Source organism: Hipposideros armiger, unplaced genomic scaffold (assembly GCF_001890085.2).
Source record: "Hipposideros armiger isolate ML-2016 unplaced genomic scaffold, ASM189008v1 scaffold_87, whole genome shotgun sequence".
NCBI lineage: Eukaryota > Metazoa > Chordata > Mammalia > Chiroptera > Hipposideridae > Hipposideros > Hipposideros armiger.
In genome coordinates this window covers 164,109-191,758 of record NW_017731437.1, presented here as the reverse complement: position 1 = coordinate 191,758, position 27,650 = coordinate 164,109, and the positions used below count along the sequence as shown (strand labels likewise).

At 55.1% G+C, this 27,650-nt stretch overlaps 1 protein-coding gene across 2 annotated transcripts in view; it reads right to left on the bottom strand.

Moving 5' to 3' along the window:
- Positions 1 to 27,650, bottom strand: part of SLC38A12 (solute carrier family 38 member 12) — a 63,044-nt gene that overhangs the window by 28,182 nt on the left and 7,212 nt on the right. Inside the window, exons 3-8 of one of the 2 annotated variants that reach the window (XM_019644395.1) lie at positions 27,281 to 27,402; positions 24,650 to 24,731; positions 24,118 to 24,214; positions 23,381 to 23,461; positions 20,153 to 20,252; positions 19,640 to 19,748 (exon numbers count right to left, since the gene is read on the bottom strand). In XM_019644395.1, the coding sequence (XP_019499940.1) occupies positions 19,640 to 19,748; positions 20,153 to 20,252; positions 23,381 to 23,461; positions 24,118 to 24,214; positions 24,650 to 24,731; positions 27,281 to 27,402 (591 nt within the window). The remainder of the gene's footprint in view (positions 1 to 19,639; positions 19,749 to 20,152; positions 20,253 to 23,380; positions 23,462 to 24,117; positions 24,215 to 24,649; positions 24,732 to 27,280; positions 27,403 to 27,650) is intronic. The other variant, XM_019644396.1, reaches the window with a different exon arrangement.

The following is a 27,650-nucleotide window of genomic DNA, read 5'->3' as shown; positions in this document are numbered from 1 at the left end:
GTCTCGCAGCCCTGGGCTGTGAGCATCCTCTGAAGACACCACCCTGGAACCCACGGTCTCGCAGCCCTGGACTGTGTGCATCCTCTGAAGACACCACCCCGGAACCCACGGTCTCGCAGCCCTGGACTGTGTGCATCCTCTGAAGACACCACCCCGGAACCCACGGTCTCGCAGCCCTGTGCTGTGTGCATCCCCACGTGCTCAGTGCCTCCTGCCACTGGGCCTTGGCTCGGCACGCTCGGCACTCATTTCTGCTGGACAAAGCCCTGCCGTCTGTTAAGTCTCAGTCAACCTGCTCCTTCACCCAGCTGTTGTCTTCAGATTCCCCTCACTAAACTCAGCCGTGACTCCCCCCCCCCAACAGTGCTCGGCACGGTGCCCCCCACAGGAGGACTGAGCCGAGCTTTGCACACGCCTGGAGGACAGGCTGGCACGGAGGAGCCACATTTCTCCAGCCTCTGCCAGGAATGAATCCAAGGACGGGGGAATAGAGAGAGTCCTAATCTAACCCCCAGCCCTCTGTTCGCCGGAGGCAGGATGGAAATCCAGTCCTCAGGGTCAGTGGACAGATGCTGGACAGGACAGTGGCACTGCTGAGGCCCAGGTGCTCCCGCCCCACAAGCTGGCTGGCACCTGGGAAGTGAAGGCTCAGCCGGTAACTTGAGCCATCACTTTCCTCTCGGGAGTGGCTTGGAGTGGTCAGAACAGCCAGCCCCCAGCTATGGAACAGGGAGAGACACACGCTGTGCTATTAAGAAATGGATCTTTAAATCAGGAACTTGCGACTGAGCCCTGCCAGCCGAGGCGGAGCTGTGCTCACCACCTGCCTCCTTCTCCGTGAGTTTTAACCCCACAGCCCACCGCACTCAGAGAGGAAAGACTCCAATGCGACGCAACCTTATTTCATACACGAAATGAGCCCAGGCCTGGCCACGTACTGCGTCCTTTGCTTAACTGTACAAAATGGGGAAGTGAGAGTAAATACATCAATATGTCAACACCAGAGCCCAAGAGTAAAGCAGCTAGATGCCTCTTTCCCTGTCCCCAAATTTCTCTGCAAGTTTAGCTGGTCAGAGAAACAAAAAGGAGATTTAAATTTAGAGCTAATCCCAAACTGAACTCCAGCACAACAGGCTGCCAGTCGCTTGGTCCTGCCTTCAGCCTGCGTATCTGTCACGTCAGCCTCAGCCCCGTCTTCCCAGCTGCTATGACTGTTGACACCACCCCATCACATCAAAGGTGTCTCATGATAACGTCCCCCCACGCTCTGCAAAGTGCTCACACATGCAGGCGTGCTTACCTGTCACCACCATGGCCATCTGTGAGGTCACCAGTCAGATGACAATGCCTCATTTTATGAATGAGGGGGCTGAGGGACTAGAGAGGTTGGTGAGAGAATAAGAAAGCGGCCGAGGGGGAGTGGAAGTCTCCCGACCCTGTCCCTCTGACTCGGTCCCATGCACTACACCCTGTGTTGGGCTGTCTTCCCCTCCGACGCCTCCTAGTCCTACTCTGAGCCACTTCTCACCCTCAGGCCTTCACCCTCCCATCTTCCTTCTTCCTGTCACCTTCCAAGTCCTGCTCAAGTGCCAGTTTCCTCTGTGAGTTTCTCCACATGTTCTAATCCTCCCTGGGGCTCTTGACTGAACTACTAAGTGCACGGCTGCTATCATGTTACTTAGTTCTCGTAGGCTGTGAGTTGCTCCTTTATCATGGGTTCATTCTGTGCCACCCCCCCCCCGCAGCGGGTAAGAGCCGTGATGGCATCCTTGTTCATGCCAGCACCCAGGGAGGCTCGGCACATGTGAGATGCTCGCTAAGCATCTGTAGACATGTGGAAGTGCCTGGTAGAAAGGTATGATCCTGTGCGGGGAGGAGGCAACCCCAGTCTGGCTGGCTTGCTTCGTACCCTCTGCCATCCCTCCTGCATGGGCAGTGTCTGAGCTGGCAGAGCAAGCAGCACGTAGGAAAGCAGTTCACAGTGTCAGGGGAAAAACTCTTCCCCAAACTTGAGACATCAACACGCTTTGACTTAGGAAGAGCAAATGGAAACTGCAATGCTTTGAGAGTGCCCACTGGTTTCGGGGAGAATGGTACTCAACCCCGATAAAGGAGAAAAGGTGCATTTGAGAAGAGCCCGGGGCACCCGGCAGCACGCCATCAGCAGTCTCCTGGGACCCTCACCCAGGAAGGGCTTGGGCCCCAGTGGGCTGTGGCCACTCTGTCAATCTGTGTGGCTTCCAGAAGGGGTGATGTCATAGGAGAAACCTCAAGAACCTGAAAGGTCTTTAAAGGAGTGACTCTTTCCATGCCTACCTCTGGGAGACAGTGGATTCACAGCTCTCAAATGGTCACAAACTGGCCACCTACCAGTTCTTCTCTCACAAAACAAAACTAAAGCCCCAAATCCTGTTTGCTGTCATCTTTTCTCCTGCTGGGAAGAGGTGGAGTGGATTACAGCTTCTAATCAGAACTTAAACTTGGATGAAATGCAACAACACCCGTAGCCTATCTCCCTCCCCTCAGAAAAGGCGGGGGAGATGGCTGCACGCTGCTCTTGGAGGAAAGGGAAGACAGGAGGGAAGGTTGTGCTCAAGTGACTGCCACCACACAGGACAAAGGTCCTAAGAACCTCTGAGCAACTCCATGGGACAGAGAATAACCAAATTACCTTCTGTAACAAGTGGCAGTGAGAGAATATCCTAGAAAATAGGCAGAACAGTCAGCTGACTGTTGACCCAGGTGGGCTGGTGGGCCCTCCCAGCCCTGCCCGGACCTAGACGCCAATGCAGGGCAGCATCCTGTGGGGATGAAGGCCCAATGGTCGTGAAGCCAGCAGTGGCCAGCGAGGCACAAAGGCTATGCTTCTGTGGTGTCCCCTTGCTCCCGGCCTGAGAGAAAGCTCGAACTGAGGGGGCACCACTCTGCCCAGCGGGCCACTGCGAACCTGACGAGATAGCAGGCGGGTGACTCACTGGACGGTCAGTTCTCAGGGTGCCTGCTGATTATTTAGTTCCCTCTAAAAGTAAGGGTTTTGGGGTTTGTTTGTTTGTGGCTCCCACAGCGCCGTGAGATGGGGCTTCCGGAAAGCCAAGAATGCAGGCATCAGAAGCTTTCCCTTACTCTGCCTGTCTGCTCCCTGAGTTCTAACGGATCCACTTAGAGCCCTCCTGCTCTAGGGCTGGGGCGACTCGGATTTCTCTGTTACCTTAGCAGGATTTCTCTGTTAACTGAAGCACTGTTGGGAGGCTGCACAGTGCTGTGCTCCTGACCAACCCTAAACACACAGGATCTGCGGGAGCTGACTGCAGGGCACAGGGCTTGGCAGGCTCAGGGCTCGGGGGCTGGCTCAGGCGGAGATGGCAGCACGCCGATGGCACAGCTGAGCTCTCTGGACTGGTCCTGGAGGGTGTTTCAAGCGGTAAAGGAAACGGACGCCCAGACTACAGGGCTGTCCTTGTCAGGCGCTAGGGGTTAAGAGTTAATTGGGGTTAATGGCAACTCAGCAGGGTCCCGTCCCTACATGGGAATTGAACTTTCAACGCGTCCTTGAAGTGCAGTGAAGAAGTGTTCAAAGATTCTATTTTTATTTCTCAAGTGGCTCTGAACATTTTGGCTTGGGGGCTTTTATTTTTCCAACTTGAATGATGTCTGGGGTTTCATCCTCAAAAAAAGGAGGTGAGTTCTGAGACAGCAAGGGGCAATGGAGGAACCACAGGCTTCAGGGCCACATGCACTGGGTGGGGGGCTGTGTCCTGATGTGGCCCAGCTAATGTGGGGCCCCGGAGTGTTAACGAACCTCTCAAAGCATGCTATGTGTGCACAGAAGGTGATCAGTGAACATTAGCCCTGCCCGCCTGACCCCGACAAGTGTCAGCTCACACCCACGTTATCACGCCCATCTGTCTCGCAAACATCCCGGGTGGGGGAAGACGAAAGATGAAGGTGCGGGAGGACCTCCAGCCAAAGGATGTTATGTCAATAGTTCCTGCTGGACTCCATTTCCTCCACCCAAGTTCAATACTGGCCCAAATGCTCTTTAGGGGACTTCAAGTTCTTCCCGACCAAATGACTGCGAGGGAATGAGAACAGGTGCTGGGCCTGAAGCCGTGTTGGCAGCGTGTGCCAAGCCCCGTGAACCAGCATCACAGCTTATTTGCCAAAAGCCTAGGATGAGATGCATCACGCCATCTAGAGGAGGTTGTCTCAGCTCTGGGAGAATGAGGTTTCAGGAAGGACAGCCCCGAACCCCACCTCCGGGGCAGAGGATGAGCAGTGACCCTCTAAGGGCCCAGCCCAGGGCTGGGTGACCCAGGGATGTGAGGAGCTGTGGTGAAAGGGGGGACTTCTACCAGGATAGGCTGCTGGGCTTCAGACACCAACCCAACCATGATGGAGTCGCTGCCAATCTCTCAGTCACCGGCCTCAAGTACCGTTTACCTGATGCCGAGTGATGAAGACAGAGGCTGGGACGCCTCTGTGAGTGCACTCACTCTGCAGCCGTAATTCCTGTCTGCCCAACACCACCCAGGGCTGCTGCTTGGAGCAAGTTACCATGGCGCCTTATCCCTGGGTCCCGCCCCATCCTTCCCAACCCCTGCCTAGAACGTAGGGGAGACGTTTCCTGAATGGATTAATAGATGGAAAGTGTCAGGAGGTGCCGAAAGATGAAAATGGAGAGTTAATGCCTAGATATTCTAAAGAAGCGTGTGCTTCTCGAGCAGAGAATCCAACTGTTACCTCACGACATCCTTCAGCAGAAAACCAAGTCTGCTCACGGCAATAAGCCAGTCCCATTCTGAATAGAGCAGATACGTAAGGCCTGCAGCTCTCGTGAAAAGGTGAGTCTCTACTTGCTGGAAGACACTGAGCCTTGTGGGGGGCGGGGGGGGGCGTCCTGAGAGAGGGGGTGCTGAGCCCCTATCAAAGGCAGTAATAAGCCAAAAAGGTCTAGATTCCCATGGGGAGTTCTACAGCAGCCGCTGAGCTATGGAACAGAGGCAAGAAACCAGCTCAACAGCCAGTCACGCCACGGGTCAGGGAGCCGGAGGAAAGATACGTCCCTGTGCCCGATTAACTGAGAAGGGCATGAAAACTCTGGCACCTTCTCAGCCCAGACACAGACACAGACGGGCCAGTGAGGGGATACTCAACAACCTTTGTGAAAATACTGGTGAAAATGTTACCAGGGAGCCTGGGAAAACAGTTTCGGGGAGAAACCACGGGAGGGGAGGCTGCCCCCAAGGACCTGGTGGGCCAAGGCCCCCTGCCTCCCTCACGGACAGCTCCAGCTGTCACGAGTTTAGAACGCCACCTCCCAGGTGTGAATTCAGTCAGCTGTGGCTGAGAAGAGAACGGATGACAGCCTCCAGGACAGGGCTGAGGGAGCAGCTGCTTCCGGGCGCCAGCAGTCACATGGCAGCCACAGTGCAGGCTGTGCGGGACGAGAGCTCCCCAGACCATCAGCACCCGCGCTGGAGGGGAGGGCCGAACACGGGCTCGTCCAGGTCCCCGGAGCTTCGCTCACCAACTCTCGAGGAGCCCGGGTGATGCCGTCCTCAGCCCTGTCAGCCCCGAGACAACCAGGCCACAGGAAGGCAGCTCTGGCCTCGCTCGGTCACTCTCCAGCACACTGACCGAAAGGCTGCCTTTGACTGTTGGACAGTTGAGAACATCCCCAGGTCCCTTCCTCAAAACCTCTGCCTCATTTTCAAGGCAACTGGAAACAGAGCAGAGACCTAGGAAAGAACCCAGATAACTTCCTTTTCGGAACCCCCTTCTCTAGACACCCTCTGCCCTACTTAGGCGAGACAGAAATCCTTAGAAACCTGAAACCTGAGAGAGAGAGAGAGAGAGAGAGAGAGAGAGAGAGAGAGAGAGAGAGAGAGAGAGAGAGAGAGAACATGTCTCCTCCCTAACCCATAGATGGTGATAAGAAATGTCTGGAAACTTGTTATAAGCTTCTATTATCAGGCAGGGTGATGCCTTACCTAGCGCCCAGATGCTGAACTGTTTTAAAGATGATGGGAGAAGGAGCTGCCTGGGAGAGAGTGAGATGTCATAACCCACTGGAGGTCTCCTTCAGTACAGGGCGGGCGGCCTGGCCACACACCGCTGGGAAACGGTCCATGTACTGTGACCACTGCTGGAGGGAGCTCATGTCTTTCCGGGACACATGCTGCTGTGCCTCCAGCCGTCTCGACCACCACATCACAATCTCCTCCTGGTCCCCGTCTTTGGAATCAGGACAAGTCCCAGATACCTGGCCAGGTTGCATCCAAAACATCACCTCCAAGCCCCAGCTGGGAGATGGTTGGGGAGTTGCCTTCTGAGGTGAAATTGTCAGCAGGGAGGGAGAGTTCTACCCCCTAACAGGCCACTCTTAGCCCTAGAGCCTTCCCCAGCTTCCTGACACTCCGGAGAGTCTGATTCATCAAGCAGAGGAGGCTTTGCCCCGGGGACAGGGACTAAAGAGGCTCAGAGGACCTGCACGAGAACCATTACTGAGCACCCACTGTGAGCCCAGACATGACAGCATCTTTCATCTAAGATTTCATTTTAATCTTGACACCCTTTAAATTGATTACTGCCTCCATTTTAGAAAAATGAGGTTGCGGAGATTAAATAACTTGTCTAACATCTCGTAACTAAGACACAGCTGAGGTCAGAAATCAGGTTTCCGTAGCCAAGGCCCAGGCCCTCTTGGGCACTTCACTGCCTCCCTTGATTACACCCCGGAGGAAGAGTGTCCACTACCCCCTCCGCGCCCCTCCGAGGCTGGCTCCCTCGGGGGCTGGGCTGGTCCAATGGCGTCAGCCTGGCACGGCTGCTGTCCCCCTCGCCCTCTTATTGGACATGACTGTGTGCCTGTGTTGTCTCTTTTTCAGCTGAAAGGCCAGATGGTGCCCGGTGGTGGGCAGAATTCCAAGGAGTTGATGCCAAAGCTGCAACCCTTGTGGTTTGGGGGGAAAAGATAAATATTGTGGAAAACCCACACAGTCACTCTCTCAATGATTATCAGCCACCTGGGTTTTTATAAAGGACAGCCTGGTTCCTCACAAGTGTGAGAGATGGAGCCCACACCCACACCCACACATCCAGGTGACAGGACCAAGGCCTGATCCTGAACTCGGTGGGCTTTGAGACATTCTGACAAGAAGCTGGGGTGGGGCACAGGGTGTGTGTATGCGTGAGGCTGTGGAAAGTGGGGTGAAACAGGCAGAGGGCTGGGGCTCTGCCTGGAGAAACAGACCTGACTCTGGAGCTGGCCCTGTTCTAACACTTCACTGCTCACATTTCAGGCACCAAAGAGGGGACGGCAGAGAAAGAGAGGGGTACCGAGCCCTCCCCAACTTCCTGGCAAACACAGCTTCTGATGGCTCCCCTCTACCTCCAGCCCCCAAAGACAGGGTGTCCCTAAGCCCTGGCTAAGGGGTAGCTTCCATCCTGGCAGTGAGGGGCAGAGGAGGAGCCGTGCCCCTGGGGAAGGAGGTGCCAGCTGGACATGGAGTTTTTCTGGCTGAAGCAGTGGCCACCAGCTGTGGTTGAGCCCTGGGAGTCAGCAGGCACAAGGGCTGATGGAGGGACTTGCACCGGTGTCCAGCCACAGACCCAGCAGTGGCAGCCCACTTGAAAGTGGTCTCATCTGCGGAGCAAATCTCCGTGTGAGGCCCCACGCTGGCTCTGGGCGTCCAGGTGGACACGGCACAGCCCTGCCGTGACTCGAGACGCTCACAGTGAGGCAGAGCAGCTGAAAACGTATGCAAGTCCAGTCAACGCCAGGGCAGGGTGAGGGGAGAGGAGTGTGGGCTGCAGGTGTCTCAGCGAAAGGGGCCCCGAGCTCAGTCTGGAATAAGCAAGTGCTCGTCGGACTCTGAAGCAAGGGAAAGGCAAACGAAGGGCACGGAGCCATGGGAGTGCCCAGAGTCTTAGAACCATGGCCAGTGAGGGCTGGGCAGTGGTGAGAGAGAAGCTTCCAGAAGGAGACTGGAACAGACTGTGCCACATTAAGTTTAGACATTGCCTACGAGCTTCTAAAAGGTTTTAAGCAGGGAGATGGCAGTCAGATTTGCCTAAAAGCAGGGCTTAAAGAATGACATACCAGAAACATAAAGCTTTGAGACCCTGGGGCAACCTTCAAGCCTGACGACAGGGACCAGGGCTCTGAGAGCACCTCCTTTCCGTGGAAAAGTGGGCTCCAGGGCTCTCCTGTGTCCCCTGGCTGGGATTCCTCTGTTCTAATGGGATGAGGTTTGAAAGGGACTTTAATCATTTGAACTACGGGTTCTGGGGGGCGGGGAGAGAAAGCACGGTGGTGGCACTCCCATCCAGCTGGGCTGCAGCGGGCTTCACAGAACCGGAGTGAGGAAGGTGCACGTGTCCAGGGCAGGCTGCAATAAACCCTCTGTGGCCAAAAGAAACGGGTCTTTCCTCACTGGCGCCAGATTTAGCCACTGAAATAGCTCCACAGAGAATCAAACCAGCTCTGTGTCTTGGTCTACGTATGCAGAATGTCAAGGAAGGGAGGGGGTGGGGACACGGCATTACTTCCCCAGGACCATGCCTGGAACGGCAGGGCCCGGGGGGAACTGTGCCACTGCCTTGCACACAGAGAAAGCTGGAGAGATTCATCTTCCTTGGCCACGCAGCTCAGGGGCTGGGGAACAGCTGTCGGGGCCAGGCTGGGGTCAACCGGTCCTTAGAACTAGAGGACTTGGGAACAGGTGGGTTGGGGAGCGCTCTGTACACTGTGGACTGTGTCATGAGTGACAGGGGGTGGGAGTCCCTGGTCCATCAATCCTACCCCTCAGCATCCTGGCAAAAAAGCAGTCACACCCTCCACCACCTGATTCCATCAGGAATTAAGCTACTCAGACACTTTCGGCAATGGGGTGTGTGTGCCCCATGGACCTTAGAGCCCGCAGGGCCGATGGCATCTCCAGTAACCTGCTGGAATCCGACTGCTTTTGGTGCCCCTGCCCAGGGCTGTGAGGAGGCAGAGCCATTGCCCTCTGTGCAGGCTCGGGAGAGGCGCCAGGTGATCACTGCAGATGCTCTCGGCACCTTCCCCTCCTCATTCCACTCTACCCACTTGTCTCTAAGCGGGAAGGGCGACGGCAGTGGGAGTGCTCAGTGCTGGAGCTGGGGGAGGGTGGGGAGGGAGTCAGGTGCCCAGAACACGGGAGCCCTGCAGAGAGGAGCCTCACAGGCTGAGCTGGCCCCCCCCCAACCCCCGCTGACGTGTGACCTCGAAATAGACCCAAACCGAGAAGGACTGGAACAGGCTTCTTTGCCGGCACCGAGTAACCTTGGAGGTGGGGAAAGAGGGGAGGCAGCACCCTGATTAAGGAGCTGTGTCGAATTGGGGATAAGAAACCACACTAACAGCCCCCCCAGCTTCCTCCCTAGTTGGTGGTCAGAGTGAGGCCTCCCTGTGGGGCTGGCATGCTGTAGTCTCTAAGGGCACTATCCGTAGGGACCCAAGAGGGACCTTTTGGCCCAGGTAACAAAGCAGCCAGTGGCAGAGGTATGTTGCTGGAGCCCCTTTTCTCTTGAGGACACAGTCTGAAACTGGTCTGGTCAGAGCAGGAGTGATGCTGTTCCCTGTCGGCACCCGAGCATTAACTCCACAGTTACTAATGACGCCAGGCTGCAGACCTGAGGACGTCTGGCCACTGTCTCCTTGGAGGAGGCGACGCACAGGAGGTCCCTGACAGCTGCCTCCACAGCCGTTCTCTAAGGGAGATCAGGGCAGCAAAACCACTCACTCCTGTGAGGCGTCCTCGGCCAGCAGGATTCCTCAAAGGGCAGCATACACAGAACCATCCTCAGGACTGGCTGCAAATACAGACTCCTGGGCTTGCGGCCCTAGATTCTGGGTCTGGGGTGAGACCCAGGAGTCTATATTTTTAATAAGTGCCTGAAGGGATTCTCAGGCCAGGGGTCCTGGAACCAAACCTGGCGACACAGTGGAAACTCCCGTACCTGACCTGGGGGGAAGGGAAACAGCTGGGCAGTGCTCGTGGAGGCCAGCTACCTGTCTCTGGGGTGGAGCACAACCTCCCTACAGCAATGAGGAGGAAGCTGCCAGAAATGCTTGGCTGTCTCAGGCGTGTCTGTGTGTGTGTGTGTGTGTCTGTCTGTCTTCCAGCCCTAGTCAGCACCCAACACCCAGCCTGGCGGTCTCTTCCCTTCTCCGAGAACATCTCAATCCCGTGACTAAAGGAATTTCTTCCCATGGCCAAACTCGGTAAGTCCTGCTGTGCCCTGTGCTTCCTTCTAGAGTCACACTTGGACCCAGCATCTGCTCCACACCACACCCTGCAGTAGCTCCCTTTGCACTGGAAGACTTAATGTACCTTGGTCTACTCTTGGCTAATCACAAGACATCCCGAGCTCATGCTAATTAATCAGCAATTAATCATTCTGCACCCTAATTAATCAGCAATTAATGCACCCTAATTGTTCATCTCTGCTTAATGCCAGTCATGCCTGTGTCCCAGGCACCACTCTGCCGGCTTCTGTAAACCATCTGGGGTTCTTTGCTCCGCTGTCTCCCCAGGGCCAGCCCACAATCGGAGAACGTGCCCACAGATACTTTTATTCTCTGCATGGTTTTGCAGGGTAGCGAGCTGGTGGGGACGACGGAGGGGCGCGGTTATTACTTTAGGGTGAGCACTTTAATTAATTAAACAATTACTACCAGTGCCCTGGGGCGCTATTTAGAAAGACACCAGATTCTCCTTATAATAGACACTCTGTAACAGACAGTGAGCATGGTTCAGGGAGCAGAACAGCCTCACTGCAGGGCCACCCCAAGGACCCTGCACTCATCTACGGAATAAAAGCATCAGAGAGACACGGAGCCAGAGGGGGAAACCGGTTTGGCATGGTTTTCATTCCACTACTGCAAAATATTTAAGCACATTCCATATTACTCTCAAACTACTGGGAGGCTGCTGGATTCCTTAGATTACAGTTTTTTCCTGCACTTTTGGGGAGATGAAGCAAAAAAAAAGGAGGGGAGAAGCAAGGGATTGGGAATCAATAATGGGACGTTTCCTTAAAGAATACAAAGTCATTTTTAGCTCTTGGCCCGGAAATGGGAGGTTTGGAATCAGAGGGGCTGCAGAGCGTGGAGATGGCCTTGGCTGCAGCGTTTTGGGAGTTTGCCTAGAGCAGCTTCTTGATGGAAAAGACTGAACACACACACGGGTCAGCGGCCAGGGGCAGCCCAGGTAGTTTGCTAAGCGAGGAGCACCAAGTTTCCATCCCCGATTGGCTACTCACAGGTGAGAAGGGCTCAAGCCTCAAGTCCTGGGTCTGCCTAGGATCAGTGTGAAGTGGGGATAAAAACGGTCCCGAAAAAGCACAGTGCAGAAGGTCCCCAGCAGGGATGAACGCTCCCCACGGAGACCTACTTGGAGGCTTCCCAACCAAATTGGCCTGTGCATGAGTGTGGGCCGTGGAGGTGTACTCAAGCTGCACAGAAGCTCTCCCAGCCTGGGGGAGGGGGGAGGGTGCGTGTGTCCTGGCCATTTCTCTCAGGTGGGCTGCCTGTGACGTCATCCCAACCCCGCGCTGTGTGTTACATGAACTGGGACTTGGATTTCTGCACCTTTGCACATGAACTTGTGGATACCTCCCTTCACACGAGAGATGGGTTTCGAAAGTTCAATTTATAAAGACTTAATTTTCACAGAATAACATTTTAAACGCACTAGGGAAATAGAAGTACTTGAGAGAAACCTGCTGGCAAGTCCTTCTGTAAAGTAAGGAATCGTTTTGTAACAAATCATCACCCTCCTGGCTTGTTTATACATTTGGACTTTCACATAATGGGGTTTATTAAGAGATGTTGATAGGCCAGCTGAGTGGCTCAGTTGGTTAAGAGTTACCTTAAGAGCGCGAGCTCTGAGCAACAGGGCCGCCGGTTCGATTCCCACATGGGCCAGTGACGCTGCACCCAAGCTGAGCTGCCAACAGGTGGCAGGATGGCTCAGCTGGTGAGAGCACGTGCTCCTAACAACAAGATTCCCTGTTCGATGGTGGCTACGCACACCCGCAACTAAGACTGAACCCGGCACCTTGAGCTGAGCTGCTGCCCGGATGGCTCAGTGGATAGAGCGTGCGCTCTTAACAACAAGCCTGCTGGTTCGCCTCCCGCATGGGATGGTGGCTACACCCACCCGCAACTAAGATTGAACACAGCACCTTGAGCTTACAGGCCACGAGCTGCCAATGGGAAGCCAGATGGCAACTGGTGCCCTCCACAACTAAGACTGAAGAACAACAGTTTGGCTGGTCCCCTTCCCCAATTCCCTAACACTGTTCCCCTCCCCCAATTCCGCAATTAAAAAAAAAAAAGAGAGATGTTGAGTACGGGGGTGGGGGTGGTGGAGGCAAGGTTACAGTACACAAGGTAATCTCCCCATCTCCATGTACTTCTCTGGGTGAACTCAAGAAGGAGGCGGGTACGGGGCAGGGTGAAAGGGTGAGAAACCAGACAAGTCAAAATGACATTTTCCCACTTGCCCAGGAATAAAACTGGCTTGCCTTGGGCGAGTGGTATAATGTTTGCAAGGACGTACTCATGACTACCAGATCACGGAGACGGGGGTAGGGACCTAGGACATTCCAACAGGAGCAGAGAGACATTCAAACTGCCATCGTGAGAAAGGGGTCTGGCAGTTCAGCTGGCTCGGGAGCTAGAACCACGTTCTCTCCACCCAGCAGGACACGGTAAAGTCTGGACCCCAACGAATGCACAACGACCAGCTTCTGAGGCTGGGGGGACTGTCCAGGAGAAGCCGCTCCCATGGGCTTGTGATCCAGACTCCCCAAACCTGGTGTCTTTACTGGGAGCATGAAGAAGGGGGTTTGGGGGCCGGCCGAGTGGTGCGTTGGTTAAGATCTGGCTTGGGACGCCAGAGGGCCCCAGTTCGGATCCCACATATGAGGGCCAGTGACAATGCCCTCTACAGCTAAGATGCTGAACAACAGCTCAACCTGGAGCTGGGCTGCTGTTAGTCGCTGGCGATGGCAGGTGGGTTGCCATGGGCTACCGTGTGTAGCCAGCAGCCAGCGTGAGCGGCCACCACCCGCGGTGAGCGGCCATCCAGAGGCCGGCAACTGATCTGCCTCGCCCGGGAAGAGCACAATGATGGTGCCAACTTGGGCCAGTGAAGCAACGTCCTCCACAACTAGACTGAAGAACAAAAGGACAGCAACTTGTCTGTTCCCCTTCCCCCAATTCCCCAGCACTGTTCCCATCCCCCAATTCCCCAATAAACATCTTAAAAAAAAAAAAAGAAGGGGGTTCGGGGGACTAAGCATTGTCCTCTAAGCTGGCGTTTCAGGAATTGGCCACGCAGAGGCGGGGGGTGATGGATGGCAGGCTTAATGTCAGCCGACAGAACCCATGTCCCTGAGAGCCACACGAAAATAAAAACAACCCTCTCACTGAACCGGAGGGGGAAGCTTGGGCCAAACACCCAAAGGTGCTGGGAAGGGTGGGGGCGGCCGTCACTGTGACCCAGGGAGGTGCTACTCAGGTCTCCTCAGAAAGGTGAGGGCTGGCCCGGAGCAACACTGGGCAGCAGCTGGGCAGGCACGGGGGATGGACTGGAAGCCGCAGCGGTGGGGGTGACAGGCGGGGTAGTGGGGGCTTACAGGGTCCCTTGGCAGGAGTTGGCTAGACAAACCACAGTGTCGGAGTGAGTGACAGAGTAATTGGGATTTCATTTAGAAAGGGCTGGGGCTGGGGGATGGAAAGCACGCCAAAACACAAGAAGCCCTTCCCAGGATGAGATATATAGACAGCTCTGTAGAGGAGGGGAAAAAAAGAAGACAGAAAGAAAAACACAGGCCTGTCCCTGTATTATTGATTTCCTTGAAAAAGAAGGACACCAGCTGACCCCTTAAAGTCAGTCATTTCGATCTGGGCGCTGGTCACTGTTTCAAGTTAGAATTCACTCACCCCGCTCCTGTTTGGGTAGTGGGTACAAGCGTGTTGGGGTGTGGGGCAGAAATTCATTGTTCCTGGAGACCCAGGATCACACGAGGAAAGCAGACGTTCAGCACATGGGGGTCGGGACTGTACGCCGGGACAGGGGTCCTCCCAGAGGCTCGTGCCGACACAGACCCGGAGCAGCTGGCTGAAGACCCCGCGGAGCTCCGCCAGGCCAGGCTCCCGGCGTCGGCCAGGCACGGGCCTGGGCCAGGACGGCTGCTCTGCTCACTGTTCCCGCGGTGGCCACCCAGTGAGCAGGGAGAAAAGGCGGGCAGCAAATCGAGTTAGACCTCTCTGGGGCCTCCAGAGCTGAACAAGGAGCTGACAAAAGGCACATCGTGGGAGGAAGAAAGGGAAGGAAAAGAAAGATGGGCTTCCCGGGTAGCCCTGGCAGGTCCCCAAGCAGTCACCACCCCAAGAAGGGTGTGCTTGGATGTCCCAGACCCTGTAAGCAATACCCCGCTCCCCGCCGTGAGGCAGGCAGGACTCTCCTCTCAGCTCGCTCCCATTTTCTGGGCTTAGGACCTGCTGTTTCCAGGTGGAGCCAACCCACCGGACCCTCCACAAAGAAGCTCAGCTGCCCTGTCAGTTCCTCCAGCCCTTCCTGGCTACCTGTGCTCCATCTCACTGCAGGTTCCCGATACTGCACAGACCTGGGGCGGCATTCACATGGAATCCTACTGGGGTTGTGCTCTGGGAGCACATGGTGGTGCCCCTGGAGGTGTGCAGCCGTGTCCCTGAGAGCCCCCCAAGTCCTGTGAAGTCCCTGCTGCCGCTAAAACTTGTTACTCCACGCGAACTTTCCCTCCACACCGGTCCTGAGGGCCTCTAGGACACCTCCTGCCCCAGAATTGGTAAGAATAAATATTCAAGTGAAGGCAGCAGTGACCCACTTATTAGCAGATGCCACAGCCCCAGGGCACAGTGGCTGATGCTGAAAGAACAAAGAGAGAGACGTGGCAGGGGAAGGGGGACGTCCTTGGGAAGAAGCCCTCAATTACAACACTACTTGAGTGAACGGGAGAAGTCAGTGTTCCCACCTAGGAGCGAGGGGCAGCAAGAAGACAGCGAATCAACCAGACCGACCAGCAGGATGTGCAGACTCGAGTCACTGCACAGACACCATTGTCAGGCGGAATCGCCTCAACCCTCCGCAAAAGTCACGCTCCAAGGACTGACGAACAGGCGCGGCCTGCCCCCTCCTACTCGGGCCTGGCATCGGGGCCACCCCGCTGGCCCAGCAAGTCTGTGTCACCAGGGCCGGAGGACAGGGCTGAGAGGTTGGAGAGCGGGGATCCCATCTCTGCCTCAGCTCTGTGACCCTGAGGAAGTCACGGACTCCGAGTGTCAGTTTTCTTTGCTGTAAGATGGGATGGTGTCATGGACCTTGCTGCGTGGCCGGGAGGACAAAACCAGAAATGAGAAAGTAGCTGGTAATATAATAGCTACGCCAATGCAAGACAAACCACAGGGGAAGGACCAGTCACAGGCTGGCACAGCACTGCCCTGGGGGTGCGATGCTCCCTTCTCCACCCTCATTAAAAGGACGCCTTCCCCTCGAGTGGTACTGCTTTAGGAAGAAACATTTGGCTCTACATAGGGGACTGCATACTACTTTGCTGTCTAAGTGTTGCAAATGGACAGAGGCAAGAGTTGCTGTGTAAGACTGAGCCAAGACAGAATCAGAAAGCACGGTTTCTTGGCACAGAGAGAAACCAGGACGCTCGGGGAAGGCGCAGAAGGACCCTTCCGATGTTAGCCTGAGCCCGAACCGCAGACTACGTGCTCCTCTAGGAGGGAGTCCCGCAGACAAAACTCTCCCCTGCGGTTCCCAGCACACATCCTGCTTCTTTGAGGGGGTGTCTGGAGGGAGTCTGGGGAGAACCCCCTCTGTCCAGCAGAGGGTGGCAGGTCATCTGCCAGGCACTTGCAGGCTGCATGTCTCTCCCTTGTCACCCATGTCCTGGAGGTGATCTCAGTTCCTGCGCTCAAGGCAAGATGGCAAGCCAGGGTGACCTTGTCCTGTTCCGAGGCAGCCCACGAGGGGTCCCCCCTCAATACCGCCAGTTCGCGGCTGACTCTCCAGCCAGGATGTGCTCCGCTCTGCCATCTGCGCTCCCGGCTCCGCACGGCCAGCGCCCGCGGGGTGCCAGTGACCCAGCAGCAGCATCTGCCCACGTGTAAATGGCGATGTGGCTCCTGTGAACGGCCAGGAGCTTTCAGCACTTGGGGAGCCCCACTGCATCCCCAGGGCTCCCAATGACTCCTGAGGAGAGGCCATGACAGGGCCCAGACCCTGGGCAGGGATGTGAGTGACAGGCTGGGAAGCCTGTGCATCTGAGGGAGTGAAACAAGAGTCAGTGGCAGTGCCCTTGACTCCAGGGGACAGTGATGCGTGTCCTGTTTCCCAGACACCTGGGACGATCCGATTCCTGGACGGGCCTGATTTATATACAAAACTGCCGCTTCACCAGTGGTCCCAGGCTCCTGCTCGCTGTACAGGAAAGAATGAAACGCTAAATCCTGGCTTTGTTTCCTACCAAAGCCAGAGAAGCTCCGCAGAGAGTCCCAAGATATCCCCAGCCTGGAGGCAAGGTTGCCGGCTTGAAAGAGTTGGAGCATCTAACACGTTCCCATTTTATCTTTCAAAGGAGCAGGAGGGGTGGTGGGTGGGGTTCTGAGACTCCACGGCCTGCTGAAAGCAGGTCCTGAGGTCAGCTCTCATGGGGCCTCATGACGGCCGAGGTCACTGCTGGCTCCAGCTGCGGCAGCTTGCTGGGACGCCCTGAGAGCACATGACTCACAGGACCCCCCACCTCACAGCGCCCTGGAATGTGGCCGCTCCACAAGGAAGGAGAGGGAGAAACTGACTCATCTCAGCTGCACTGGCAACCAGAGCGTGGGCGGAGGTCGCAGGGTGCAGGGGGAGGAGGAACTTCCCATGTGTTAAGGTCAAGGGCTTTGGGAGGCGGCTGGGAGCTGCTGGTGGAGAAAGCTTCCTTCTTACAAGTAATCACGATGCGGCACACAGGCCAGCCTCTGGAGAGAGCTAATACCCCAAATATTCTCATTCTGGGTGTGCATCGCAGCATTCCCAAGAAGGCACAGACGAGATCGTTTCCAGAGGACTTTCTGAAAATTAAACCACAAAATAAAAGCCTGTATCTTTATCCCCCAGACCTGCTAGCCTCTTAGCATTTCAATGAAGAAGTGCTCATTCGGAGGCCCTTGTACACATGCGGGCCGGACAGGCGCGTCGTCTCCCTAAGACAGACAGGTGACTGTGCCTGGGGTCGGAAGCGGGCTTAAATCTGCTCGCTGCCTTGCCCGACATTCTGGTGAAGTCTGGCTGGCAGCAAAATCAGAATGGCTGGTAGAAAGGGGTGCATGGGAGTTTCCAGAAGGGAAGGACAATCTTCTGAATGTGGAAGACTGCGGGGCAAGGGGAAAGGGGAACCCTCGTCCCCTGTGATCCAAAGAGGCCACCTGATGGAATGAAGACAGACGGATGCGCCCCATAGGCCAGGCTGGGGAGGGGAGGATGCCATCACCGCCTGTAACAGCGAGCTCAGGACAGAGGAAGGAAACCTACACCTGCCAACCCCTTCTTCTAGTCACTCTGCCCCTCCCGCCTCACCTAGAGGGGGAGGCCTGCCGAGGGATGGAGGGCACCCAGTACGTAGGGGCAGGAGACACTGGTCTGCAGAAGCCAGGGACCCCGGGAGCCACATGCAAAGGTGTAAAGTAACTCTGGAGACAATGGAAGGGTCCATCTGCTTTGAATTCCTCTAAACCAGGCATAAGAGCGCATCTGAACACGAAAACTTCTGAGCAAACCGAAGCCCCCAGCAATGGACTGAGGGGGTGGGGGGGTGGCGGGGAGAGAGGCGATCGACAACCCAGAGAGAACAGGCTGTTTCTGCTCACCCTTCCCTTCCTACTGCTGTAGCTTTTGCAGGCCTGGTGGCAATTAGCTTTATGAGTTATAAGTATAATATCTGGGAGATGAAGGCAGTAATTAATGCCTGTCTCTTTCCTGAAGGTTTCCTTCTGTTCGGTCAGAGAGTTATTGAGATTCAGGGAGCGAGGCTTCCATCATGTAGAAGCTTTACAGGAATAAGTGAAGGGACAATTTAATAAGGCAATAATAATGCTGCTAAATAATTTATCAGGCTAATGGCAGCAGCCAATATTCCAAGTGCTCCACATCTATTTTGCCAGTGGGATGTGCCAGGCCGATTGTGCGCCAACTCCAGGGCCCCCCAGGGAGATACCCACCCGAGAGGCCCTGCTACTGCCCCCCTGCCCTGACAACCCCCCTCCTCTGTCTCCTTCTGCCCACACCGGCTAGAGCTCCAGGTGGGTTGTTACACTTACTAATACTTTCGCTAACTTTACCAATCGCGGCTTGTTGAAATGCTAAGAGGCTACCAGGTTCTCCTAGATGCCCCAAATTACTCTGCCCACCCCCAAGTGGAGAAGTGGGGAAGGGTGTCAGGAAGTCAAATCGCTGCCCACCGGGCCTGTGGAGGGTGGAGCTCAGATAAAATTCTTTTAGAATGCCTTTAGGAGAACAGTATCTGAGCGTCCTCAGCCAGAGCTAAACGTGCAGAAAACAGAGACCACCTGAGTGCTCCAGAAACGCAGACAGGAAAACATGTCTCCTATGGTTTGGGCCACAGGATGCCTTTGGTAGGTCTATGGGGTGGGGCTGGGAGGGCAAAACAACCATTCAGCGAGAGGCTCTGGGGGTTAACAGATTCAGGCCCAAATAACACCGCTGGCAGGGCCTACGGGGATCTTTGCCAGGACAGGGATAATTAAGTTAAGAGGTCAACTCCCCAAACCGCGAACCGCTCAGCTCTCTCCGGGACCTGCCTCCCAATCAGCTAAGTGGCCTCGTGTCAAACCGTGTGTCACCTAGCACACCTGAATTTATGTCAGGGCTGAGGAGGACCAAGAGGAAGCAGAGAATATTAACAGATACTGCAAAAGGGAAAGAGGAACATTTCTGAGTCCTGCCGGCCCACCCGCAAAGCAAGCAGAGATAAATAACTGCCTCTGGTTTTGTATCTTGTTTCCTCTTCTCCCCTCCGCTCCACCCAGGCACAAAGCAGTCCAGAAGGAGCCTGGAGATTCCTCACCCTCCCTTGTCTGCGGGGAGCAGGGAAGACAGGGAGACAGCCGGGCTGACCCTTTCCTATCTGTTTATGGTCAGGGGCGACCTCAAGATGGCGCAGTCCTGATGCCCTGTCAGGAAACCCGGTGTCTACCTGTAGGCTCTTGGGCTGGCCAGGAGGGAGGTGAAAACACGGAAAATCAGCTCTGGTACTCTTACAGAGCTTTGCTCAGAGCACCCCTCAAACTCTCAGCTAAGTTTATAAGAGTTCACCACCCTGGAGCTGGCAACGACCTGAATGCCAACTCCAAACCACATACAACGGAGGCCTGGTCGCCGGGACACTCGGGGCTAGAGTCTCAGTGACACAATCCGTTTTCTACCCAAGACCAAGGCCCCAGGAATCAGCGAGTGTGTGGAGCTGTGCAGACCTTCCTTTATGGAGGAAAGTGTTCCACCTGGAGGTAAAGGTGGTTCAAATGCCCCTGGCCGCCCAGGAGGCCACTCACCAGGTAGATGCGGTAGGCGTCCACTCGGCGCAGGGGCCCCCAGCACAGGTCCGTGTCGTTGTACTTGGTGTCGGCCTCCACACCACAGGAGTCGTTGCCAGTGGCGCTGCTGATAAAGAGAACAGTGGCTCAGTGTGGCCCTCCCTGCTCGGCTGGAAGCACAGAGAATGTAGCATTATTATCAGCAGCCACTGAACCGGCCCTCCCGCCCCACAGCTGCTTTCCCGCCAACAACCTGGCTTTCCACGAACCACATTTGCCTGTCTTTAAGGGCATGCACCACAGGAAATGGCCCCTGGTGGGACGCCTTGTCACCTTCCCAATGGGGCAGGGCGGGGAGGGGGGGGGCAGCTGGGCGGAGCATGTCTCGGAAGGACAGCAAGCACAGCTGGCGGTGGTCCGTGCAGAAAAGGGCCACGTGTTGATGGGTCCCCTTGGTGTTGTGCTTCAGCCCTGATTGCCCGAGGAAGCCCATTGGGCTACACTGGTGTGGGGGGCGCGGGGGACACTCACCAGGACACCTGCATGAGGGAGAAGGGCACGGCGGCAGCATAGATGGCCAGGTCCCCGTACAGGTAAATGATGATGCAGAAATAGAACAAGTTGACTCCCACTGAAAGGGACAAAGTCATCGGTCAGGGAGCAACAGGGGGACGTCTGCGTGCTTTTTTTGAGGACTCAACGCCTACGTCTTCCACAGCTTTCGGTTCTCCAGGTTGCATATTTTTTCCAAAAAGAGTGGGAAAGCGACTCCAAAGTCCTGTTTCTTGTTCTGGCTGGCAACACTGTGATGCTGGCAGGAGGCACATCTACTCATGACTTTCACCCAAGTCGGGGCTAAGTGAGGCTTAGAGGGTTGGAGAGGTTCCGACTCCAGATGGGGCACGGGCGCCAGGTCAATGTGAGGTGTGGATGGGGGATGGAGGGGATGCCCCCCCCACAGCCAAACACAGGGCTCTAAGACAAAAGACTGCTATTGAAGAATTGAAAAGCAAAGAGAAGATAACAGGAAACGGCCCAGCTTCTGAAGCTGAAATCAAGAGTAAAAAGCCCTTATTTCCAAACACCAAGTGCCTCATTCTGAATCTGACCTATTGCCAAGCACCAGAGGGGCAGGGGCGGCCTGGGGGGCTGGGGAGAGGGAGCGGCAGGGGCTCAGAGCCCTCCTTACAAAGCACCTGAAAGGGAGGACGCTGGCTTTGGCAGGTGCACAGCGTGGAAGCTCTCTCTGAACAGGCAAGCCTGGGTCCCCTCTTCTGCCAGGAGGGGCCTGAACTAGGAGTTGGGGGTGCAGGCTCTGGTCCTAATTCCACTGGTCTCGCTTCCCAACACTGGCAAGTCCCTGGCTGCCTCCACTCCTGTACAGTGAGAATTCCACCTGAGCTAAATTCCCTATGTAACTCCAGCTATAAAGACGCTGAAAAAAGTGTCTGGGGCCCTACAACCTCAGGGTCACAGCCCGGACAGCCTCTCCCGTTCAGACTGACTGCTCATTTTTGATGTCACTGGTCTCAAGCTGTTGGCTTCACTGAAAACAGAAAGAAAAATGAAGTGACAGCTCCCTTCTAATGCTGGTGGCTCAGAAAAACCTCCAGGCGCCCCAAGGGAAAGCCAGGGACATATTTCTTCTGGACTATTTGAGGTTGGCTCTGTTCCTAGGAGTCTGTGGATAAAAGACGAGGAAAAACGGTTGCTGAAAGAACTCAGGAGGGCCTCAGACAGCCTCACTGTCCAGGCTCAGTGGCCCCTGGGGTCTGTCTGCCACTCACACCCAGGCTCCAAGTACAGCCTGTGCCCCAGCTTAGACAAGCTCTGACACCAATGCTCTCTGTAGGGAGGCACTGTCCCCTCCCCACTCCCAACCTTTCCTCCATCTGCCCATGGACTCCAGTGTCAGCTCTGCTTATAAACTGCCACTGGCCCTCCCTGATCAATAAATTTCATTACGAGACACAAAATGGGAGGATCAATGAATTTCCCGAGAGGATAGCAATGACTAGGCCTGGAATTTTTAATTACAAAAAATGAGTCTGGACCCCCAAGGGAGCCTTTTGTGGAGGGTGGCAGCCCTTCTCAGGTGAAGGTCACAACCTGTAAATTAGGAATAGAACAGAGCGGTGGCTTTTCCCACAACCCCTGCTGGGGACATTTGACAATGTCTGAGGACATTTCTGGTTGTCATGACTGGGAGGTGCTACTAGCAACTAGTAGGTAGAGACCAAAAATGCTACTCAGCATCCTATAGTGCACAGGACAGGCCCCCACAACAAAGAATGATCCGGCCCAAATGGCAACTGCGCCGAGCTTCAGAAAGCCTGGAGCAGACGAGAAGAAGGCTTCCTCTAAGGAGTCTGCTCTCCCATGAACGTGCTTATTTTCTATGCGACTTGGGTAAACTCGAAGTCTAGTCTGCAGGGGGAAAAAAATAACAAAATCACGAGTTCCTGGAATTCTTAAAGAAATCAGGGCAGACTGTAAAACATGAAAATTAGAAAGGAGGTTTAAAAGGCACATGTCTGCCCTCCAAAGTGCACTTTATTTCAAAGGCTTGCATTTGGAAGGCAGCTATGCTCACCACTATACCACCAACGCACACTCAAAGGCTTGCATTTGGAAGGAGGCCGGGTGAGGATTCCAGGAGGAAAGCTTTATGCTCTCTCAGTCTAGTGAGATGGGGAGAGGCAGAAATGGAACAAAGGCAAAGCCCAGAAGTGGGCAGGCACAGCCAGTCTGGTTTTCATGAATTCTGGAAACTCCCGTGAGGCTGGTCGTGGGGGATGGACTCAGACTCTGGCTGATGACCACGATCTTGCAGACTGGACCGTCAAATCACACCACCAACGATCGAAGGAATGCTTACTGTCCTAAAAAGCAGCTGAGAAGCTTCTAGTTTCTACGATCCCCACCCGGCTCTAAGTTATTGCAGCCACCTTCAAGACAGGAAGACCTGGTGGAGTTGCCTCCCTCTGCAAACAGGGCTTCCGACAAAGGAGCACAACACCTTCCGGGGTAACTGCAAACGCAAGGATTTATTAAGACGTGTCTGATTCTCTATGAAGGGAAAACGGATAGGTTTGGGCATTAAAAAACTAAACTCTTTACACAGCTCATCTTCCAAAAGAACAAGATTTGCCTTGGAGGTATAAGATGCTGTCACTGGAACGCCCAACCACTGAGCACCTGAGCTGGGCTGGACCCTTTCATCTTGAAGCCCAGCCTACTAAGGGGCAGGTAGAGTAGGGAGAGGTCATAATTAGACACTCTGATCCCCAGACAGCCGCCCTGTGCGTGGGCTCCTAGCGCCCTCTGCTGGCCACCTGGAAGAGCGAGCCAGAAATGCACACGCACAGGCGCACGTGCACAGCGTACCTGACCACTGTCACAAGGTAGTTGCTCTGTGTTGTCCTACACAGAACAGTCCAGGAGAAAAGGGAGACAAGTGAGAAGCAGTCAAGCAAGAAGCACAACACAACCAGCCGCCTGCAGGCCCCCTACCTTGGAAAGCTGCTTAGGAGCCCCACTTTATTCCTAACGGGGCACCTGGGAGGACGCTTGGAGCAGCCCAGGCCTCTCGGCAAGGTGGCTCCTCAGACGCCCTGGGAGCAGGTCCGCAAACTGCCCCTCCCCAGCGCCTGCCCCATCCGCCGTCAGGATGGGACCCCCATTCCAAGTGCCCAGGTCTGTAGGGAAGGACCAGCTCTCCCCGTGCCCTCGCCCCACCTTGAAAAGAACAACTTATACCTTTATTGAAGAACATGGAGGCCATCTGTCCCATTTCTACCCGGTCTGTGATTTCAAACAGGTTCGGAGAGCCACGTCTCTCTGTGGAGCCAAAGGACAAGAGCAGGCGGTTTGTTCACTTGGAAAAGCTCCCAGAAGGGGGCTGTTGAGCTCACTGAATTCTCTAGAATAATGAAATCTCTAAGCATTTCAAACTCTTGAGAAAACTTGATCCCTAAATGCTTCCTGCTGTAAACACTTAAAAACAGTCTCTAGGAAGGCATCCCAGGGACGCTGGTTGCGGGGTGAGCGGGAAAGCGGGGACACAGCCCTGGTTTGGCCAGACCAGGGATGGGGCTGTCAGGCGTGCCTGCGCGGGCGCGCGTGTAAGGAGAAAGGAGAGAGGGCAGAGACCTGACATTTCCTCGAGCTTCCAGTGTGCACCGGGCACTGAACCAGGTGTTTCATCATTTCAGTAACAGCGGGAGAGGTGGGAACTGGGGTGCTGAGCTTATGTAACTTGCCCAAGCTGCAAACATTAGTAAGCGGTGCAGCTGGCAGGGGTGAAGCCTGGACCCGGGCTCCAGAGCGCTGCTCTTCTTCCTCTTATCACGGTGCCTTCCTAGGAACCAACGTGCAGGCAGGAAGTGCCTGGGGTCTCTGCAGAGATGCCAGCCTGGGCCCGGGGCCTCTCCATGAGGAAAGGGAGCCTGCGGGCCAGAGGGAAGTGCATGCCGGCCCGGAGCCCCAAGACTTACGCACAGACAGGATGGGCCGTTTCTCTGCCCGCTCGTAGTTGTCCTGGATGACGCTGTCACTGTCAGAGGCTGTGGAGGAGTCCTCATCTTCCTCCTCCTGGGACGGGGTGCGACCGGGAGGAGGAGGAGGAACAAGGAAGGAAAAATAAGGACATTACTACAGAAAAACCCCGGGGCCATGGAGAACCCATTTCCTTTGTTCTTTCTTTCTAGAAGGCATCTGGTTAGGACGCTCTCAGCATGTCCATGCTGTCACATTAGAAGGCGCAGCCACACTCGGATGGTAGGTTCCTGGGTACAGAGGTTCAGAATGACTGAGCTAGGTCAAGGTTGGGAGGAGAAGCAGCCATGATGCGATGTTAAGAGAGCAGAGGCTCCATGGGTTTAGTTAAGCCTCGGCTCTGAGACAGGGCCCTGGAGTGGGGCTGTGGATGCGAGCCCTCCACGCCTCGAGGGAAAGAGCTGGCCGCTCAGGGCTGACTCTCTGACACACAGCTGGCCAGAGGCGCTGCCCAGAGACAAGGACACACACCTGGTGGTTTTCCATCCTCTTCCAATGGAGCTGAGCATTGGCGGCTGCCATGGCCTCCATCACAAAGGTAGTTGTCACAAAGCTGCAGGGAAAAGACGCAGGCAGGAGGTTGGAGGCGGTACAGAGAACGAGGAAACGCCATTTTGAGACCTGAGCAGACCAACGAGCCCAAAACATTCTCTGTTCCGAGAGCTGTTTCCCAGGGAACTTTCAAGATGGGTCTGACCTGATAAAAACACCTGTGTGCCTATGTGACCCCTCGTGTCCTTGTGTTCATGTTCCTGCGTACAGTTAGAATGTATTTCTGATGCACAGGAGAGAGGGGAGTGAAATAGCTGATGGGAAAGGGACTGAGCCTGGGGACAAAGGTGATGGGGCGATACAGTGCCACACGCCAGGAAGGGGTCTGTTGGGGGCAGAGGTGGGAGGGCAGACGTTAGCTGATGCTTTAAGTCGGGGAGAGGAGGCTGATTCACAAAGGGGTCCTCCCAAGGCTCTGGGAAGGGCAGCAGGCAGCTCTTAGCTGTCCTTGCAAGGACACAGACACGCAGTCAAGTCCCAATTACACACATAATGGACGGAACACAGGCACGGATAATTGAAAAGGAACCCTTGGCTCTGGAGTCTGTTCCCTTTTTTTGGCGAGGTGGGGGGGGGACAGTATTTTTACTTCCCTAATAACCTGGCTAATCTTAAAATAAGCTTGCATTTTTATGGCCTGCATCAAAGGGGAGATTGGGAGGTGGCAGCAGGCATTTGTTAAGTCAGACTAGAGTGAAAAGCCATCTTTTCTTTTCCTCATAAAGAAACTGGAGAGAACTAGACGACAGCTGGGACGCACAAATGCTTGCTTCTGTCAGCAGAAGGAACAGGGGAGGGCTGCCTTCCTGCTAATAAAACCCGCGGAACGGATCTATCCTTGCCGGGACGACCTGGGATGGAGTGTTCCTCTCCCTCTTTCTTGAGGCCAGCACGGCTCTGCGGCGGGTTGGGACCCTGAGCCCGAGAGCTGTCACCTGCCCCAGGCTGACTGCTCAGCCCTGCAGTCAGGTGGCAGGTGGGACAGGGGTTAAATCCACATCCACTCCATCCTGGGGCACGGGGCCAGCCAGCTCTGAAACTCCCATTCCAGTCTCCTTGGCACCTCCTAGAAAGGTTTCTCATGATTTTGCCTAAGTGACCATTTTCAGGGCTTTCGCTTTTCCCCTTCTTTTTGGAAGAAAAACTAAAATCAATCTTAATTACGGCATAAAAAGGCTTCTCATAGTTGCACAAAGCCACCTCATTGATCACGTTCAAATAAACGGGTTGAGCAAGAGTGGGGGCATGGCGGCCCCTACCTGGGGCCCCCAGTAATCACTGCCCATCCAGATGGCGGCCTGTGCTGAAGGTCCTTTAACGGGGAAAGCAGTCACAGAAGGACAAGGACTTCTAGGACTCCTGGCTGCCAGGGCTCGCAGTATGCAATGAGCCAGTGGTACCCTAAGGCTGGCCCCAACCCCCCTCCAAAGAAAACGTGTGAACAAACTGAAAAACACTGGCATTGTCCTATCTCATTCAGCCTCTTCAAGGTCTTAATTTGCTTCAACTGCTAACGCGTTTCATTCTTCTAGCAGTACCCACTCCTTTCTCCTTCCGATCTGCTGAAATGCTGCCATCCACGACCACTGACCACCTACTCAAAGCTTCCATCACCCCGCTCTACTCCCAATCCCCTCACCCCGCTATTCTTTGTGGGGTTTTGTTCCATATCACCCATCACCCATCACCCTGTAACTTACTCTACAGCTTACTTATTTAATAGTTTCACTACTTACGGTCTGTTGGTGAGCTGGTGGGCTCTTTGTTACGTTCCGTGGTGTACCCCAGTACCTAGGAACACTGCCTAGAACTACCTCTCCCAAGGGAGGTGGCCCTGGTGGTGTTTCTAGCTGTTCCCCCCCACCTTTTGTTTTGTTTTGCAGCTGTGGCTTCTTCCTACTTCCTTGGCTGAGGGGGCTGGAAATGCGAGCCCTGCACCCCTTTCTAGCCTGGGGCACAGACTTCGGACCGGTCTGTGGAATGCCAAGGAGAGCCTCAGGTAGATGCACCAGGTGGTGAACCCCACACAGCAGCTCAAGGAGTGGGCTCCCTGGAAGGCTTGGGAAGGCACTGGCCTCCTATTTGCTGTCAGGCACAGAGGGAGCTGAGAGTAACAGTGATTATGTGTGTGCCTGTGTGTTTATCACTTCCTCTGTGAACCACCTTAAGCAAATGCCAAATTACAAACTGATTTCCCTTGTCACCTGCAACGACTGTCAGATTCCTTTTCTGTGGCTGGGTGGTATCTTCTAAAAAATGCACACCAGGGGAGGTCCACCAGCAGGGGAAGAAACATGTAAGCACCGCGTGAAATGTTCCGAAGCCTAACCGGAAGCCTTCGTTTTTAACGGATCAGGGTTGTGTGGCTGCTCCAATAGCACCAGACACTGGGGACCTTTGTATCGCCTGTCCTCTCTCCAGGTCACCCCGGTTAGGACTCACCCCAGACATCTTCTTTTCCCCTGAGGACGCTTCCTACCGTTAACAGGTTTCCGGGCAGGCTCCCTCAGTTTCGCCCCCAGCCCTCAGGCCCGTGTGACGGCCTCTTACCTCATGAAGCCCAGGAACACCAGCAGGACCAAGCTGACAAGCCACCCAGCACTGGCAAAGGCCTTGGGCATGGTGAGTGCGCCGGTGCCCACGATGAGGTTAAACATGTACACCAGTCCAACCTGGAGCCAACAGAAGCGACATTCAAGCCCAAAAATGAATTAATGTCTCCCCCCAATGGCTCCCAGGATGACCCTGGGCAGCAGCAAAACCGAGGCGGTCAGGAGGCCAGATGGATAGAGGGGAGCGGGCAAGGAAGGCGGTTCCCAGGTTCTCAGGAGACACACTCTGCTCCTGGACGCTGGGGGCCAAACAGTAACACGCCGACGACTCAAGTCCCACATTCCATCAACCTGCAGATGTTTGCGAC